Raw genomic sequence first — 18,446 nt, 5'->3', positions numbered from 1 at the left:
ATGAAATATTTCTAGTACCGAGACTATTAGTCAGTTGGTGCGAACGAAAGCAGTGCGTAAGAATGGCACAAAAATGCGCCTCCCTCATGATTCTATGCCAGTCTTCAGCCGTTTTTATACATAACAGCGGCCGCTAAGGCACGTCGTGCAGGAGCAGACGACACTAGCAATGTCTAGCTTTATAAATGGTCGCTCTTAGGTTCGTTACGAAATGATAATAGCCTGATAATTTCCTATGGGACATTTGTGTTATTATAATAATCTAAAAATCGCTTGAATGAGGTGTACTTACGTAAACGCTGAGGTGTCCACGGTCGTTACTTCTGAGCGAGCACACGTCCGGTAGCGTCTTCAGGAGATCTTCAAGGGTTCGGAACGAACCCAACGGAATATGCACTCCTGAAAACGTGTAGAACTCATCGTCGAGTCTTTTAAGTGGAATACCGCCTTTAGCGCTGCGCAGCAGATTTCGCAGGGTGTTTGCTAGTTCGGCTCCCTCCATTTTGCTGGCTGCTTCGTTTAAGGTTTCCGCCGCACTCCGTAGGCCAGCTGGCTTCGAGCTACTCTGAGAGTGGCGCATGATAATACTCGTTAGACTAGACGAAACCTTTAGGGAATAAAGTCGGACGCTGTCTTTCTTTCTATATTTTGTTGCAGTTGACTCGCACCGTTAATCTTTCCAGCTCTTTCCCACCAATCAAACGTTGAATTAATGACGCCGTATTAATCCGCTTACAAAGAAGACTGTCACGAATTCCATGTATTTTTGTTAACTGAAAATTATCATCATTTGATTCTGTTCTCGAAGATCCCTCAAAGAAGTAACGAATGCGGAGTAAACGTCAAATATCAATCGCACTGAATAAATCCTCAGATGAAAAAAAGTCAATAAACGAAAACACTTTCACTGATATCTGTCAGCATAGGCGGTCCTGAACTAGTCGAAGCCTCGGAAAGCCAGTGCCAAAGGCACGTTGCTAAACAGATTTGAACTTCACTTGGAATTCAGAAACCCCATAATTTCCTACTTCATTAACCTAACACTGCAGCACAGCCCCTCAGTACCGCTAATAACACCAGCAGATCGCCAGGCTCCGCCCGATCCCGTTAGTAGTTCTTATCCTACGCGCCTGAGATGGACGAGTTTTGTTATAGTCGCATTCACCTCCGAATTACCCTAACGGAGCACCATTACTTCTATGTGAGCCTTATGTTTTCGCTGTTATTTTGAAAGCTGCGTGCTCATGCCACTCCTACGGCATTCGGTGGATAAACGAACGAACAGAGACTAATAGCAAACGGGCCTGAAACAGCCGCGGCGATGGCCGCCGCTCTTAGGCGGGGTCGCTTGCCGTAGGTGTTTTCCTTCGTTACGAGACTTACGATTCTCGCTACACTTGCTACGCCGTTCGCTGACCGGTTGAAGACTTATGGCTTTTGTAAACGCATTGCACAGCGCTGTAGTAATATAGTAAGCAGGAAGCGACGTCACTCGCAGCCACCATCACTTACCAGTACTCTGCTCTAGTCTATCTGTAGCCGTGTGTCTAAGAGTCGACGACGGGTTGCCTGTCGGCATATAGAAAATCAGTTAGACTTCTTTTCCGCCGCCGCCGCAACGCAGTGGCAACGCCATCACCACCACTGCTTCCAGTGTCATCAACGGCAAGTCGCCCGACCCGCGAACGCGTTGTGCGCTAACCATGGTCGTACGACTACATTTACTACAACTGGTTTTACTCAAGGAGCCTACATTAGTCCGGACTGGCACAACCGCTAGCGCGGAAACTCTATGTAACTCCGATGGATAACTCGCTAACGAACTTCCCAGTGGCGCTCAGTTCGCTTGCAACGGCGAATACTGCCCTTGGCTGCAGCAAGGCTGGAGTGACAGTGTCAGCGCGACAGGGATTGCTGCCGTCTGCTGCTTGTCATGGCTAGTGAAACGGTTCCTGACTGCTTCCTTGCTGCTCGCAGTGCTGATTCTATGCCACCCTACTACTGGCTGTCTTTGCTGTCCCAAACTGTAGCAGTAATAAGGACCTGTCTGGACGCGACTGCAGCTCCTCCTAGTTTGCCGGAATTGGTAGTCGTCAGTACAGTTCAATAACTTCGTTATTCACGAAGGCTTCACAGCTAGACGTTCTCCCCTTCTTTCGCTACCTCTTTTTTTGTTTTGCTGTTGCTCTGATACCCGCACGCATGGACAGCCAGTCAGTCCCACGGACTCACAGGGTCGGACACTCACCCACAATTCATCTATAGCAAGGTACCTTAACACAGTTTCCCCTGTAGCAACGAACACGACGGCTGCAGCAGCGGAGTCGGAATGTGGAAAGAACCTGGTAAAGGCCGGCGAGACTGGCAAGAAGCGTTGTTGCTGACGCGAAGGGTAACAACGACAACAGACAGTGAACGCAGCTTCTTGCGATAGCTGTGCGTTGTTTGGCTCGGCCACTCATTAACTAGCCAGATGCCGAATTTCAAGCAGGCCTTAAGCGTTGGGCGGGCGTTCTGCCAAAGCTGCTAATCGCACTATCGACTAACGCTCATCCCGAGCAGAACGCTGAGGACAGAGCTCACAACGGCGTGCAGTACCGTGTGAAGCGCAACAACGATTCGATCTGTAGTTTATGTGAAATTTGCGCAACAGGCCCGCGTTAATGAGCCGGCCCTGTTCAATGTCCGTTTACAAGCTGTTACCGACAGATCGCTGCAGTGCCCAGTAGAAGCACATCGTATTAAAAACGCGTGGACGTCGCCAACCTCGACTTGGCTACTGTAGGTGGACTTTGGAGCTCCACTTGCAGTGATGACAGCGCCAGCGATTTCAGAGCCCATCAGAGAGGGCAAGTCGGTAAGAGGCAGCATAAACACTCGGACCGATAGATTGGCCGCGTATAAATCGGCTCTGATAGAAACAAGGCTGACAAAATAATTCGAATCTAACTCGAATACGATGAAAACAGCAGCGTGTGTTTGATATTAATAGACAAACTCTACTACACAGTTTCGCTGGTGAAAGACACTCCAAGAAACAGTGAAGAAATGCTGGGGTAAACACTAACGTAGATCGATCGTCTCAACTGACTGTGCCTAGGAGGTTGATTATTCTTCCGGCAGCGTCTTTGCCTTTTTGAGACGGGCTTAGAAACTGACTAATCATGAAGCCATTGGGGCCTACCATAGCGAACGGCCAGGCTAGAGACTAAAGGAACTACCAAACGATGACAACTATGAACCTTTCCCGACAGCTGGTCGCAGTTTAGATCAAGCCAAATCTCTAGCATTCGATATGAAAGAATAAGGAAAACGACTGTCCAATCTAGAATTTCTGGTCTGTTATTATTATGTAAAACACGATCGACCGAGGCAAGTGCTGCGGCAGAGATGAGCCGTGCTAAAAAAAATATATAAAAAAACAAATGTAAGAATCAACGGTAATCGGGAACTCGCAATATGCGTTAGGCAGATCGGTTCCGTCACGCGCCCACACGCGTCACACAAATATACTCATACAGATATATAGGGAATATCATAATTAGATTACAGTGATCGTACCTAAGCAACAACTAGGCGTGGTCTTCACTTCCGATGGTATCTGCGGTGTCGCCCATTTTGTTAGTGCTCCATCGGCCTATCCAAGAACCCCAATCGTTGCAGTCGTAGCAGCGATGTCCTAAGAAAAGCGTTTTAGATTCAGCACACCAGTTCAAGGTGCGTTAAATCTTATCAGCTCGCCTAGCTAAACTCCTCAATAAGATCTAGGTTAGCTATAGGCAGCCTTAAAGTGCCAGGCACCTTTGGCTGAGCGTTAGCTAAGGCTGCGTGCGTCTTTGCCAAGGCTTCGTCCTCACTTAATGGCATCTCGCTTAACTATGTGGCTATCGTTGAGCCGACCGAATGTTTAATGTTGTTATTTTGTTACTCGTTTGTTCACTGCTGTGGCCGGCAGGCTATAGCTGGGAGTGGTAATGCCAAGCACGTACTTGCTTCTGAGATACTTACTACTTCAACTTGCTGTAGTCGGCCGGTCTATTGTCCTAATTTGATGACAAGTCGACACGGTGAGCCTGTGTCATTCTATTTATAAGCTGAAATCGTTCAAAGCATTTAGAGGCACATCAAAGGTGTAAACGTATGTATAAACATGTTCCCTGAACGATTCGTCTAATACAACAATTTAGAGCATTTGAAAATGGTTTTCTGAAAGTGAAGAGAATACCCAATGGATAATTAGCTAAAAATACTAACCCAATAATAATCTAGAACAATGTATTAGTGGATGCTCGTCCGACTGATTTAAACTGAAATCAAGTGGAAAAAAGACCTTGAAAGCGTTGACGATATCTTCGAGGCCAAAGTCGTCACTAGGTTCGTCTAGCATCGAGTCTGACAGATACATACGAAGCTATTCGTCTTACTGTAATACAATAGTTGTATCAAATGAAAAAAAAAAAGGAAAACTTCCACAGTCTGTCTCTTCATAACTCAAAGACTATATAGCATTGTGTGCTTTTTCAAATTCAAGGGTACGATTAGTTGCGGTGTCCTTAACATACCATCCTTTGCGACCTAGCCACAGAAGCTGTATGACATTATGTACGAGAGTGCACATTGTTTATTATCAAATTTTTCTACACACTGCCCTAGATTCAAGTAGATTGTGCGGTGAACGCCTACACGATTGTGTGTCCTGGCGACCGTTATTGTTTAACTCTGTTCTCCGCTGCGAAAATTTGTTTTTGTGTTGTTTCGACACTGTACAAAAATATAGGAAAACAGCTTACCTGATATACTAACAGCATTGATGTCGTTTAAGTATGCACTATTGAAAGTACAGAAGAATATTGGAAGAAGAGAGCAAAACTGTTTTACAAGAGGCCCAATTGTATCCGATTAGAAAATCAGCGTTTAGAATTTTATTCCGATACTTGCGGCGTTAAATAACAATGCTTCAGACGACTGGCTTTCAGCACCACGAACCCAGACAACCACTTTTCACTAAGTTCACTACCATGAAAACCAATCGTATTCGATTGATCTATTGATTGCAGCTTGCGACAGTGCACGACTCAATCATAACATTAAAACAAACTATCGTTAATCGTTAGTGACTAGTTATTATACATATACTAACTTATCTCAAGTTATTCATTGGCGCAGAGTTCCGCTGTAGGAGAGAAGATTAAAGCTTCTGAGCTTACTGAGTCTATAAAATAAAATCTATTAAAGTATATTTATCTGTTTTTTTTTTCTACGAGTTAAAACTGGTGATCTAGCAGCCTGATTCATCTGAGTTTAAATCAAGAGAATCAAGGTCTTGAAAACACCAACGGTTCGTCTAAGGCTAAATTCCTGACTTGGCCCTTCAAAGATCCCGTCTTACACACACTCACTAAGCTATTTTTGAAAAGGAGAGCTAGCAAACCTCAATAATACTATACTGGAAGTTCAGAACTTGATTCTTAACCGTGTCATTTGACCTAGGCCACGTCAGGTTCCAGGGCAGCTATACCGCACATCGCACTCACCTATACCCAAAGTGTCTGCTCGTCATTTTGTCCTATATTTCATTTTTATATAGGGTTTCAAACTTTTCCAACATATATTGAGCAGCAGCAGACTCATCATAAAGCTTCCTTTTTCCACGGCTACCAACATGTCACTTACGACTGTAGTCTGTCAGAACAACTACTTCTCAGCTCGGTCAAACCCATTCATCAGATGAGAAAACATACGCGGGGCACATATTATCGACGTTAATATGAGGAACAACAATGCCAGCACCCCACTCGAAATCGTTACGGAAAATTAATCAGAACGAAGAGAGAAAAACCTCACCAATGCGCTATTATTGAAGGAAAACCATGTCAACCAGCAGGTTTGTCCGAACGGAGATGGCGAGTAATCTGCTTTTGATATATTTGCATTCGCCGACCCGACACCATGCACTACTTGGGTATGCTGCATACAAACAAGTCCGTTACGTGCTCCACTGTATCAATGTATGCCTTACGGGTGAACACCACTAACCCACAACTGATTAAACGTTTGTCTCGATCTTCGCAATCACACACGCACAAATGAACATAAAGAGAAGTGCGGATTTTCACTGAGAAAATGTTTTGCGTATGGCAATAAATTGGAACGAACCGTATATGGACTGCTCGTATATTTATATATACCAGTGAACAAGCACGTTCAGTTCTGCCGTACACAAGCGTTACGCTGGATAATAGCAACAGCCATTACTACCACTCGAAGACCATTACGCGAAAACGGCGACCAAGACGTTACGTTGCTCTTCCCTTTGAATATCCACAGCAGAGCTAGTGGTAACTTCCAGCACTTTTGCGTCTGCAAGTTTACGTCGTTGCATTCATCGCTGCTTCTTCCGCAGAAGCCTATGGCACCGTTCCGTAGCAGCTGTAGCTGCAGCAGCGGCAACAAAAACAACAACAACAAGAGCCTAAACAATGGCAGCAAGTGAAAAAGGGGGTCTAGCGACGTCACCGCAACGCCGACACACGACAGATCGCCAGGGCCAGAAAGAGGAATCGAAATAACCACAGCAATGCCAACCGTAGCAGCGAGGACCCGTATCGAGCAGCGAAGTTCTGCCGTACCCCTATTTCCCCGGGGGTTATTGCTGGAAGCGTTATGGACGTCTCAAAAAGTCACAATTGTTTTCCATTTGTATGCATGTTGGTACTACAATTTTTCTAGTAAAACAGAATATCGCGAAAGAACTTACCCGTTTATGCACCGATGCAGCGCCAGAACGTCTCAATAGTACATTGGGCTGAGTTTTATACTCACTCCGAGTCCACCGACTGGTTTAATCTTGCTTAATGTCTTATTCTACTTGGAGACTGGGTGTGAGGGGAGCGGTGTTCTACCCTTCTCTCTAATTTTCTAATTCGTTTCTCAAGGGTCCTTCTCAACAGGTTTTTGCAGACTTCTTCTTATTTCGAGAAAAACAATCATGCTCAAGTAGGATACAGTAAGACAACGGTGATTCGTCACGCGGGAACAGCCCCTATGATGCGACTTAAAACGCACAGCTCCCTAACTTACAGTAAATTCTCCACCTGACACGAGTTAGCGGTCCGGAGATAGCGAACAAGAACAGATCACTAACAGTGTTAGTGGGCACCACCCTGCCGCTGTCGCTGCCATCAGCGGCGATGCCTCTGCCGCTCTTATAGCATTTAAGCGTATTCTTTGAGTTTACCGCCTGGAGCGCCTGCGTTGGTGAGCGCCAGTGCAGCTGTTCGATTGCGGGCCTGACAGGCGACCCGGGCGGGGCCCACCGGATCGGTTGGGCTCGAAAGAAATCTGATAATGTCTACGGGTCTATAGGCAGCTGACTAGACGACACCACGGACAGTGGGTAGGTAGGTAACTTACGCAATCAAACACAACATCAACACGAACGTAAACAGTAAGGACAGAGTGTGCCTACTGACTTGCAGTTATCGAAACAACAGTGAAGATAGGGCATTCGGCACAAACAAACCTATCTTTTACTGGAGGCGCGCAACACCACATATACATACCACATATATACGTAGATCTAGGATTATTAGCGACTGCTACCGAATGACTTATGCACATGTAGACGCGGCACACTTACCTGATCCGGTTTGTTTGTGCAGGCTGTTTCCACAACAGCACTAAAAAGAACTCTGGGTATCCGACCAAAACGTCGTTGTCCTTTTTTTCTCGTCCTGGAGTATAATACAGACGAGCGCAATCGGCAACACGTTGGGGGTCGATAGCGATTGGCAGGGGATCTGTTAGGGTAGTTTGCCGGGGCTACACAACGACAGCAGCGGGATAACACCGGGGGTAGTGGGGAGCATTACACTGCACTAGTTCGCTAGTTGACACGTTACGCGACATCGGAGTCGAGTTATTCGAGCTGCGTGCCGTTTCAGACTAGAGCGCGCTTCTTGGTCTATAGATTAACTTCACTGCATATTCTCTGTTCGTACGTTTCTTCGGTCGCCTGTTTGCGTCCTGACCTTCGTTGTTCCTGTCACTCACTCAGTTGCTCTGTCAGCTGTGACACTATTCACAGCGGCTGTCGGCGATGTAACCGCGAGTGCTGTTGTAACCTGACAGCTGCTTGCTGGTCGCTTGCGACTTGTCACTGCATCATCCACTGCATGTTTGGCACGGCAGAAAGGGGTTGCGTCTACTGCAGCTTCTGCTGTTACTGGTAGAACTGGGTCTGCTGGCACCCGTTACTAGCCCACGGAGACGTAGCACGCGTGAGACGACAAGAAGGCTGCTGCGCCAAAACCACACACAAGCTAATGAGGGCGATGCGATCCTCTCGGGTATGTTGTCTGCTCCCGCAACAACTGCGGCGGCTTGCAGAAGCAAGTTACCATAAGCCTCTCTAAACAAATGTGTTACCTGCTAGTGTTGGTAATGTCAACATGACAGCTGCGGCGACGGTGGTAACAGCTACAGCCGCCAAAAAACAGCAACGAGCAGGATATTGAGACACTTTCGGTTTAGATGACAGTGAAGGACAACTCTTGGACGGTGAGCGCACCGACCAAAAGACGACGGCAAACCAATGTTTCACACCCCATTCAGCAAAACAGGGGCCAGCGCTAGTCGCTGCTCATGCTTTCTGCTGGTGCGGAAAGGGGTGGGGGTATATGGGAACGCTTAACGTTGAGCGAGCGGAATGCTCCGAATGATGACGCGCCAATGATGACGAGAGATGGGACCGGCCGGTCTGATAACGCGATGAAGAAGAACTTATTTGTTTAATGTATAGTTTTACGAGTTTCTCTGTTTTAAAGGTAAGACATGTCGTTTTACGGAAGACAGATTTGAGTGAATTTTGCATAGAACATCATTTAGCATAGACTGCTCGAACGGTTGCATTAAAAGGTCATCGTTCAGAACATTGTTCTTCCCGGCTCCGTTATGCATTGTTTTTGTGTCATTGCATAAACAGATCGTAAAGTTAGCCTTTTGCAAGAAAAAAAAACTTTTTCAAAATAATTCATATGATAGAGGATGCGTATGGAATTCTGTGGAAGGGTGATGACGGAAATGCAGCTGGATTTAGTAGTGGTAATTCTTTTTGGAGAAACATGAATTTTCCTTATCCTTCCCATAATATAATTGTTGCGCGTTTTTTTTTTTTTTGCTAGGGACTGGCAGCCTGCAAAAACAGCAGCCTGAATGTTTTTATACTGGAACATTTGCGAACCTTTTCTTTAGGTTAATTGTTTAATGTGCTAACAGCAAACTAAGCGAATTGTTAAGACAAGAAAACGAATATAAACCAATAGCATTTTTGGGTAAGTTTCAACTAAGGTCTTTATAATCAGCAATCTTGGCGATCATATAATAAAAGGTCAAAAGTTATTATTGCTAAAAATAAAGGAAAAACGCATTGTATAGCTGGCGATATTTGATCTTAAGTCACCGAAATACTTGTACCTATTTTTTTTTTTTTTTTTTTATCTTTTCTTTGAACAAATTATGCGTGATTCTTTCGTTTTCATTAAGCTGTCTTTTTCCTTCCTTGAAAATATTGGCTTTCCTATTCTTTTGTAACAAAAATAACGATTTTTCTATGTTATTACTTAGTAGACTTCAAATACAAGAAAATAATTCTTTCAAGAATTTTAAATTCTACGATTCAATTGCGATAGTCACATACCGAGAGTCATTGAACTTCGGTCGCTTAATCACCTAAGGTGACCTAAGGCTCGAAACGAGCAAACTTCGAAAAAGCCTGAAATTTACAAGATTATCTTTTTCGGCATTGAACACATGGAGGTACAGGTCATGGCTTTCATTATAGTGACCTCGTGCTCGTTTAGGTGGATAAAGATAATAAAAATGTCATATCGTTTGCATATCAGAGGAAGGATATATAGATCAATGAGTCACCAATTATATGTCGATCTAAAGCTATAGGGAGGTTTGAACTCTGAGCTAGCAGGTAACACCCTATATATATGTATGCATATATATGTATATCTACGGTTATACATGCGAAACTGCAAGGGCTTGCATCCAGTTTGATTTTACTCCCAAAATGACGCGTGTTAAATTGTTTAACATTTAGAAGGTTGCAGCATCTGCTCATACAAAATTATGCCCCAAACGCCGTTAAAATAGATACATTGATAGCGGGTGTTGTACGATAGCAACATGCCATTTCAGCAACAAATCTGACATATGCCCGTCAAACTGTTGGGGAATTAAAAATACTACTGGCAAATATCACATATAACATACGAGAATTTAATGCAAACGCTTATTAACGGTATGGGCTAGAAAACACAAGTGAGGACTGCCTGTCCTCATTAATTCATGCTCAGTTTCAGATATGTTAAGAATATAGTAATAATGCAGATATTTGCTTAAAGTTTATTAAACTGACTAAACCCCACAGAATAATAATGCCGGCACGCGTCCACGGCTTCATATCTAAGGGATTTAATCATTTTCAGCACTCGTTAGAGAGACGGAACGAACTTCAACGAATCTAAACCTTTGACATTTTCCAACAGACTCGTATCATTTCACTGTGGTTATGAATATTGGCGTTTGCGAACATTCTGACGCGTCGCTGTTACCCCACCAACGTAATTCATAATGCTCCATACCTCTTCTCCCCCCCCCCTTCCCCCCGCCACACACATACACGCTTTTTTTCTCGATGTTGCACTTGAATATACGTTCAATTGTAGCAACTACTATGCTTCGCTGTCTAGCAGAGTGTTTACGTATTGACGTAGACACCTCCGCGGGTACATTTTGCCTTCTACCGTCGCCAACCGTGGAAAAGTCACTTCTACGTTCGTTACCAGTATGTGATGGTGTTTCAACAGCGAAAAGAACTCTAATAATACTAGAAATTCGGAACGCCACTGCAGCCTGGGGTCGGTGCCCTGGTAAAATCAGGTGGACGCCGCCATAGCACACACTGCATCAGCTACCGCCAGCACATACCCAGCTCCAATTCCTCTCCGAAGCGTTTTCTCCGTCGAAGCTAACCAGACCGAATTAGGGTGAATCGGCCAGTTGATTCGGTCGTTGGCTAGCGCGCTGCATCGCTTAGTAAATATGCGCTGTCCATTTGTTTCTCTTTGGATGTCCCATATTAGCATTGCTAACCATTCCTAATCACCATACGCGCCGTGGAAATGCGTTCGCTTGGATCGCTTTCGGGCGCTGAAATCGCGCCCTTACACCTATACGTGACGATTATGACTGTCGTGTATATATGCTGACAGCGCCCCTCAAATGTGTGGAAAAACAGAAAAACAGATGCAGACAACCTTAATAAAAAGGTGTGTCGTAATTAACGGAAGTCACGATTGTGTGTACAGTGTTACGAGCGTCCGATGGCGTTCTAATGGCGATCGGTTTACTTTCTAGGAACTATGCAGGTGATATGACCCTACCTAGATCCTCGTGTGTTCGGAACTGATTTTTAGGTGGCCAGTAATATGTTTAGGTAGTGGTCAAAGCTCAAGTACGAAAATGTTTGTATTACACCCCACGTTACTCAAGTACTGGGTGTAGTACAGGGGAAGCTGAGGAAGCACAGCCCAAAAAATTCTATAGAATGTTTTCATGAAGGAAATAGGTCTTTGCCAGAAGAAACTGAATTGATTAACATAAACTAGATACAAGGACCCTGTAAGTAGTTATCTGATTAAATAAAAGCCTGGTCGAGTTCCTATGCAAATTCAATTTTCCAGAAATCTATACCATAAATGTCCTGCAGCTCATGGCTATCTAGAGACGATAACAGACTAATATATACGAGTTCAGTTATTTAAATGCTTTCGTCAATTTAAAAACATACACACTATAAGTTTTCACACAATAAGAAAGGATTTTTAATGAACAGAACACTTGTTTCGTACGTTTGAGGTTTCTGGGTGCCTTATTAAAATATTTAACTACTTAGTAGCTGCGCGAATTACAACTTTATTCGATACATCCAACTTAACTATTTTTAAATTAAATTTAATTGACATGTATTGTTATACAATGATATTGAAGTGATCACTGGGAAGTCGCAGCAAAGAGAACGTCCAGTTGGCCTAAATGAGAAATACATTTGCGGAACGCAACATGGCCTTTGGAAGAAGAAAAATCTAATTATTTATTTCATATAATTGGTATCAGTAAAAATGATACTGGTACAAGGGGCCTCGCCTCTGGGCCTATCGTCAGTCATTGTCTTAGACATTTGGCTCTTTTCCACATGAGACAGGGTATGTCTAAGCCCGGTCTCAAGCCTACACTGTTTCACTTAATATTCCGGGATTAGGTTGCCAAACACATTTCCACTCCATCATAACAGGGACGAAATACAGGCAATATGTAAGCAGCAAGTTGATATCATTGCGTGTTTCTCTAGAATTAATCCGTTAATGTGGTATTTATAATAAACGACGAAGTTGCGATATTTAACGGTATCTAGTCCCGAACCGCCTCAAAAATAGATGCACAATACACCACTCTATGAATTTGTAACTAAAAAAATAACTTGGTCTTGGTCCTGGAACAAGATCGCCCTGTTTATCCGGTTGTTGTAATAAAGTGGTGGCATTACTCAAATTCCTGCTTCTCGTTAATGTCAAATGGCCTGGTGTAGGGCGCCAGCGTGTACGGTTGAGGTGATGGTTTAACTCCTATAAAGGCGGCAATGAAGTAGAGGACGTCACTACATTAGTATAATCAGAATTAGACATAGATTATCAGTAATAATAATAGTCTGCATATACTGAAACATGGGTGACTGAGGCTTTGGCCTGAGGTTACAGGCTTTTGTGTAGGTGCGCTAACCAGCAAACGCTATATATACCGCGGTGGAGTGTGAGGTCATTTTGCAACAAATTAACTGTCTTAATTGTCAGCATCAGTTTGAGAAAGCCGTAAGCTCACCGGTGGGTATGTATGCCCCAAACTGTGACTCGGTCTAAACTGTACTATACGAGATCGAACCAACATCGCTGAAATGATCTTTTACGCTCGTGCGATTTTGATAGCATAGAATGACTACCCTTCGAGTGCATGAGAGATGTTTGTTTGCCAACTATTTTTTACGCATTTTTATACATACACTATGAATAACCTGCGTTCGAAGATTTTTTATAGATATATGAACATGTAATTTAGCAAAAATCAAATATTGCTAAAGAACTGGGAGACTTTTAGAAAGATTATTATGGTTAGTATTATGGCTGGTTATCAGATCATCGTCATAGTGTTAGAAATACAATTAACTACTGTGATCAGGGAAAACTACAATCGTTTATAGCAAACTAATAAATAACACAATATCTGAATTTATTGCGGATACAATAGAGCTTACATCATGACTTATTGACGGTCTAAGGCAATTAACCCTGTTGAGGGTTCCCTTGTGAGACATCAGGTTCCTCAATATCTTATAAAAGGTGCAGATTCAGCATCTGACCACTCAGTCACCCGCTCAACTGGGATACTACTAGGCTTACTTTCGCTTGTGTGAATAGAAAGAACGAATTCGGTTCTATATTTGATTTTTGTGTTTAACCTAACTTTATGGGTGCCGAAAAAAAGATTAAACAACCATATCAAAGCATCTATTCTACTACTTTTGTCCCAACAAAACAAGCATGAAGCAATCCGCCACACAACGCCTATGACAAATATATAAGACTATTGGTCCAGAAAATCGTTTATCGAAAGCCCCCAAAGCATGTTTTATCATAAACTTGTTAGACTGAAACATGTTTATTGTTGTTCTGCGTTATATCAGATAACCTGCTACTACAGAAGATACATCCTAGAACGTACTCGTGTAGAACTGCTTGTAGAATGCAACGTGACTTACCCTTAATATAAATTTGTTGCCCACGACGACAATCGCAAAACGGACAGTGTCCTTCTGTGAGAACACGTCGGCAATGGGTACCGCAAAATATTTCGGGGCATGCATCAGCGCAGAAACATGTCGAACACCCATCTTTTCCTTGTCGAAGTTGGCAATTGTTTCCAAGACCAGAGCAGTGGAACAGCTCCTTGCATTTCTTTCCAGGAGTGGAATCCTTGAATGCTCCCTGACTTTCTGTCGTGGACAAAATACCTGTCAGAATCACTGGTGCGTCCAAATAATTCGAAAGACGCAAGGCGAGTGAGTGTTCGTTCCTTTATATATATATATATATATATATATATAGCAGGATTAAAAAAGTAACGACACTGGCTTGAAGTACCTTATAGTAGCTTCAAAAGAACAACCAACTGACTGTAAAAGATAATGACGCGTTGTTGGGTCAATGCAAAACGTTTATCGTAGAAGCATACGAAGATTAGGATATCTACTAATTTCATTAAGCTACCTTTGCAAAGGCTCGTATATATGTCCAGTTGTCAAAAAACTATTGACCGTTTTAAGGCAAAATTTAGCTAAGTAGTTTTTCGATATTTGGAAATAATATCACTCAAACAAATACGCGCCATTTTTATCGATGAGCCTCTGCGACGTTCTTTGCGCCACGGTAATTGCATCACTGTGTAAGTTCTGTGCTTTCCGTGTAAAAGGCTGTTACAAATGATTTTTTTAATTCTTCCAATTAATACTATTAAAATAATTCCGTAGAAACGGAAATCGAAATGGTGCATAGACTGATACTACAAGTTCTTAGTTATACGGTGGACGTATTAGAATTTCTCATTTGAGCTGCTCTCTCAGTTGTTGCCGGCTAGCTAAAAATATCTATGGTGTAGACAGGTTATGGTAAAAGACGACGCTTTCTCGGTTCGGTCGTCTCGATTGCTTGGCGTCATCTTATTAATTGTTGGCAGTAGAAGTCCGAGTCGATCATTTCTGGCTGACGGTAGCAAAAGAGGATTTGACAGATGGATATGCGGTCGAATATAATATCTTTGCATTGATCCATATGATACCCAAACATCGAGTTTTTTTTTGTCACCAGCTAACTTCACATCATTCAGCTATTTTGCAGTGGTTATTTGGTTCGTTGACGACATTATGGTTACTCACATGTCGGCCTTGCTCAACTTTTGCAATCATTTCATCAACGTTTTCTGTAATTGGTCGATCGGTACGAGCAGCATGTTATATATCGAAACTTTCAAAACGAATGCGACACAAGCATCTTTAAGTCGCTCCTCCCGATAGTGTTTTTTGACTACGAACATAAAGCAGATGTTTTTTCATGGGTTTAGGCAGCACTTGTACCGTAAAAAAAAAGCGATTTTTCTGCAGACGTGCCATTCGTCTCTAAGCTACTCTACGTCTATGAGACGTCCAACAATTTTAACACATCTACTAGTGCCAAATTTGAGCTTTGAAATGATAGCCGACATAACTCAGATTACCCAAGCTAAGTGACCTTAAAGCCATCTAGCTAGAGAAATGGCGGATACTTTTTCGGTGACTCAATATAATTATAAATATACACGAAGTCCAACGTTGGCCTTTATGTCTCAAGGTTTAAATTTACTTTGAGAATGCATAGTACTAAACCTAAACTGTTTACAGGATGCTTCAGCATTGTAGTTCTGAATTAAAGCTTTCTAGATTTTAAACTGGGTCTCTCGAATCCACGGATGCATATCTATGGCATTGTATACCTCGTACGACTGGCGAACGATTGGTTTTGCCTATGCAGCCCTGTTACTCCTGTACCACTCGAACGAACGGAGTGATTCGGGTACGTTTAGAGGCATATTAATTTCTCTTTAGGAAGAAGCCCTTTGGAAGATTGTCGGTCCCCCACCGAATGCTTGAAGTTGCTGGACTGAGCTAGCATCAGGGTGTCAGCCTATATTGGGGTGAATTTCTAGTTAAAAAAAAATGGCCAATTGTCGCCCATTTCAGCAATGTATCCAATAATCCATTTCCGATGGTAAAGACCGCTGATAGGTCGCTTTTCTAGACCTATTTCACTTTAGGTAAACAATAGAAACAACACTTACCAAGTTGAACCATAGCTTTGCACAGCTTCATTTTGTTCTATTTGTTTGAACACCTCAAACTTACGGATATTTCCAATATGCACAAACACTGAAATTGGTAATGACTAGCGAAACGCTGGACGTTAAATGGTAGACTGGAATAACGTAAAAAATTATCAAACAACATGCGCTGACATCATCAGAAGCTGAGGGTACACTTTAAGACTTCCCAAACGAATCCGTTCTGAAAGAGCTTTATAACAGCGTTCGACATATTGCTTTCCGATCAACACAGATGCCTCTTCCTCTAATATTCGATACCTTTTCTAAGGATTCGAAGTTCGGTATATGAGAGTTACAGTATAATACGTCTAAAACAGTTTAATTGATCCTTCGATAATTCGTCGAAATGTTTATTGATTCTTTACCGAAGCCGTACTATCTTAGTGGGAGAGATAATTTGAAAATATTCTATATAAATATATGTATATAATCTGGAAAAATAAACACTGTTTTATTTAGTCTAATAGAACGGACCAACTTGTGGCAACACGAATTACTAAGTTGGAAAACCGCATTAGAGTGATTTAGTCGTCGTCTTAATCTATTCAGTTATTAACCAGACGTAGCTGAAGATTCGAACTAATCAGCGCGTCAGGGCCTTCCCAATTATACGCCTTTGTCAGATCTGGCTACCACTCTCACCTGCAGCTGCCGAATGAAAAGGATTTCGTGTATTTTGATTTTCTCAGAAGCATCACACAAAAAAGAGGCGCAAGGTAATAATTACGTAACGATAAAAAAAAAAAAACAAATGATAGAAGAAAGCATATCACGAGCTGAGTGGAAGCTCCATGTTCTGACCCGCTGCGTAAGACCGCATCGCACAATCTCGCTTCCTACAGAGCCATCTCCTACGCCGTACAGCAGATTCGGCGAGGCAACAGTGAACGAAAGACCAATATGGCAACAATATGTATTTGATCAGGGTATCCGATGCTGATCCGGCGGTAACATATCCACCGTATCTGAAGGCAAAGCTTATGGCGGCCAATCGCAGAAATATACATGCAATTTTCGATTAACTCACGCATTGCATGCACGGCCAGGATGAAATTTGCCGGCGACTTTCTAGAGAGAAAAAAGAAAAAGATTCAAGCGTTATATGTACACATATATATATATATATATATATGTGTGTATGTGTGTATATGCAAATCCACCAAATTGGCATTGGTTTTCCTCGAACGTAAATACCTACACATGCTGGATTGTAGGCAATGAATAAACTTTCAGCTAGGGTCGTTACAATGGCCTACACACATGAAGACTGAACATATCAGGCTGGTGTGGAAGACTGTAGATTCTGAACCGAAGTGTGCTAATAGAAGCGTATGGATTCGAACTGTGTCACTTACCATGCAATATCTGAATGTTCTTAGAGGTTTATCATTGTCGAGTAGGCCCGTAAATAAATCGGAAGCGATCTGCTATTATTGAAGGAAGGCGAATCAGAATCCCCATCACACCACAACCTATATCTACTAGCTGATTAGTTCTCTGTCAACAAAAACCCAAGTTCGACTGGTAGAATGTTATTTTATTTTGCACCATGAGACGAGCTTATTATTATATTAGAAATGAGTGAATTAGGTGTTCTCTTAATGAATAACACACTGAAATTTTAGGCAATAAAGTATAGGCGCATATGGGGTTTGAACGCATGCAAATATTCGCTGATATATGTCAGATAAGTAATTTATGAGTAAAGCCATGGCGTACGATTCGTGCAGGTCAGACGTCATCGACCTAGAATGGTACGGAGCAAAACGATTATACCATTTATTTAGTGTTCCTCCAGTTTTAATTAATTTTTTTTTTTTTATAGGAGATGTATGTAGATTCGTATTTACGCGTACACGTGAATCTTTAGACGGTGCTAAACTAATGTTTTATACAATAGATTCACTGCGTTCTAATTGAAGAATTGATGTCATCTGGACATATCTCAAGGTTATCAAGAACGTAATGCACTGTTATTACAGGAACTTCTCGTTTCCGTGTAAAGAAATTCTATTAGAATTTCGGCACTCGCTCATCAGCGAGGCGATAATTCAATGTAGTCGTAACTTAACTTTATTTTACCTACCTGTTAGAAGCGATATAATTCATCATTAGGACTGCTGTATCTGCTTAATATTCGTCCGTAGAGCAACTTGTTCAGAAATACTATATTTTAAGCCATTTTTTTGTAAATAATTTGTGTTACACGGTTCGTGATTACAATCGACACATTTAGGTTGATGAATGTTAATTTTGTTGAAAGTATCAAGAAAGAAATGTTCTAAATCTTACGTTCGATTCTACTGCCTTGGTTCAACAATATTTCCGACGATTGGTCGCTTCGAGCCCGAAATTAAAAGTGTCTACGCCCGCTCTTGAACCTAAACCGCCACGTGCCTATTTTGAGCAAT

General features: G+C 42.4%; 2 protein-coding genes across 9 annotated transcripts in view; both read right to left on the bottom strand.

Annotated features, from left to right (window-relative positions):
* Nucleotides 1–8,617, bottom strand: part of LOC111269572 (tudor domain-containing protein 7B) — a 32,824-nt gene extending 24,207 nt beyond the window's left edge. Inside the window, exons 1-2 of one of the 8 annotated variants that reach the window (XM_022849276.2) lie at nt 7,640–8,617; nt 293–565 (exon numbers count right to left, since the gene is read on the bottom strand). In XM_022849276.2, the coding sequence (XP_022705011.1) occupies nt 293–502 (210 nt within the window). In that variant the 5' untranslated portion in view covers nt 503–565; nt 7,640–8,617. Of the gene's footprint in view, nt 1–292; nt 6,543–6,757; nt 7,575–7,639 lie in introns of those variants that run through there. The other 7 variants (XM_022849277.2, XM_022849278.2, XM_022849279.2 and 4 more) reach the window with 7 other exon arrangements.
* Nucleotides 8,618–11,866: 3,249 nt separating this feature from the next.
* LOC111269571 (uncharacterized) lies at nt 11,867–16,150 on the bottom strand. The gene is made up of 3 exons (XM_022849274.2): nt 15,994–16,150; nt 13,883–14,146; nt 11,867–12,695 (listed from the first exon to the last, which is right to left on the bottom strand). The coding sequence occupies exons 1-3, from the start codon at nt 16,022–16,024 to the stop codon at nt 12,613–12,615; spliced, it is 378 nt and encodes a 125-aa protein (XP_022705009.1). The 5' UTR covers nt 16,025–16,150; the 3' UTR covers nt 11,867–12,612.
* Nucleotides 16,151–18,446: the final 2,296 nt, after the last annotated feature.

Source organism: Varroa jacobsoni, unplaced genomic scaffold, assembly GCF_002532875.2.
Source record: "Varroa jacobsoni isolate VJ856 unplaced genomic scaffold, vjacob_1.0 scaffold_1398, whole genome shotgun sequence".
Classification (NCBI taxonomy): Eukaryota; Metazoa; Arthropoda; class Arachnida; order Mesostigmata; family Varroidae; genus Varroa; species Varroa jacobsoni.
This window is presented reverse-complemented; position numbering and strand designations above follow the sequence as displayed.

Coding starts and splice junctions, on each gene's coding strand:
- LOC111269571 (XM_022849274.2), bottom strand. CDS start 16,024: ATGAAGCTGTGCAAAGCTATGGTTCAACTTG. Junction 14,147..15,993: donor CAAAGCTATGGTTCAACTTG/GTAAGTGTTGTT, acceptor TGGACGCACCAG/TGATTCTGACAGGTATTTTG. Junction 12,696..13,882: donor GCAACAAATTTATATTAAGG/GTAAGTCACGTT, acceptor CCGCCTTTATAG/GAGTTAAACCATCACCTCAA.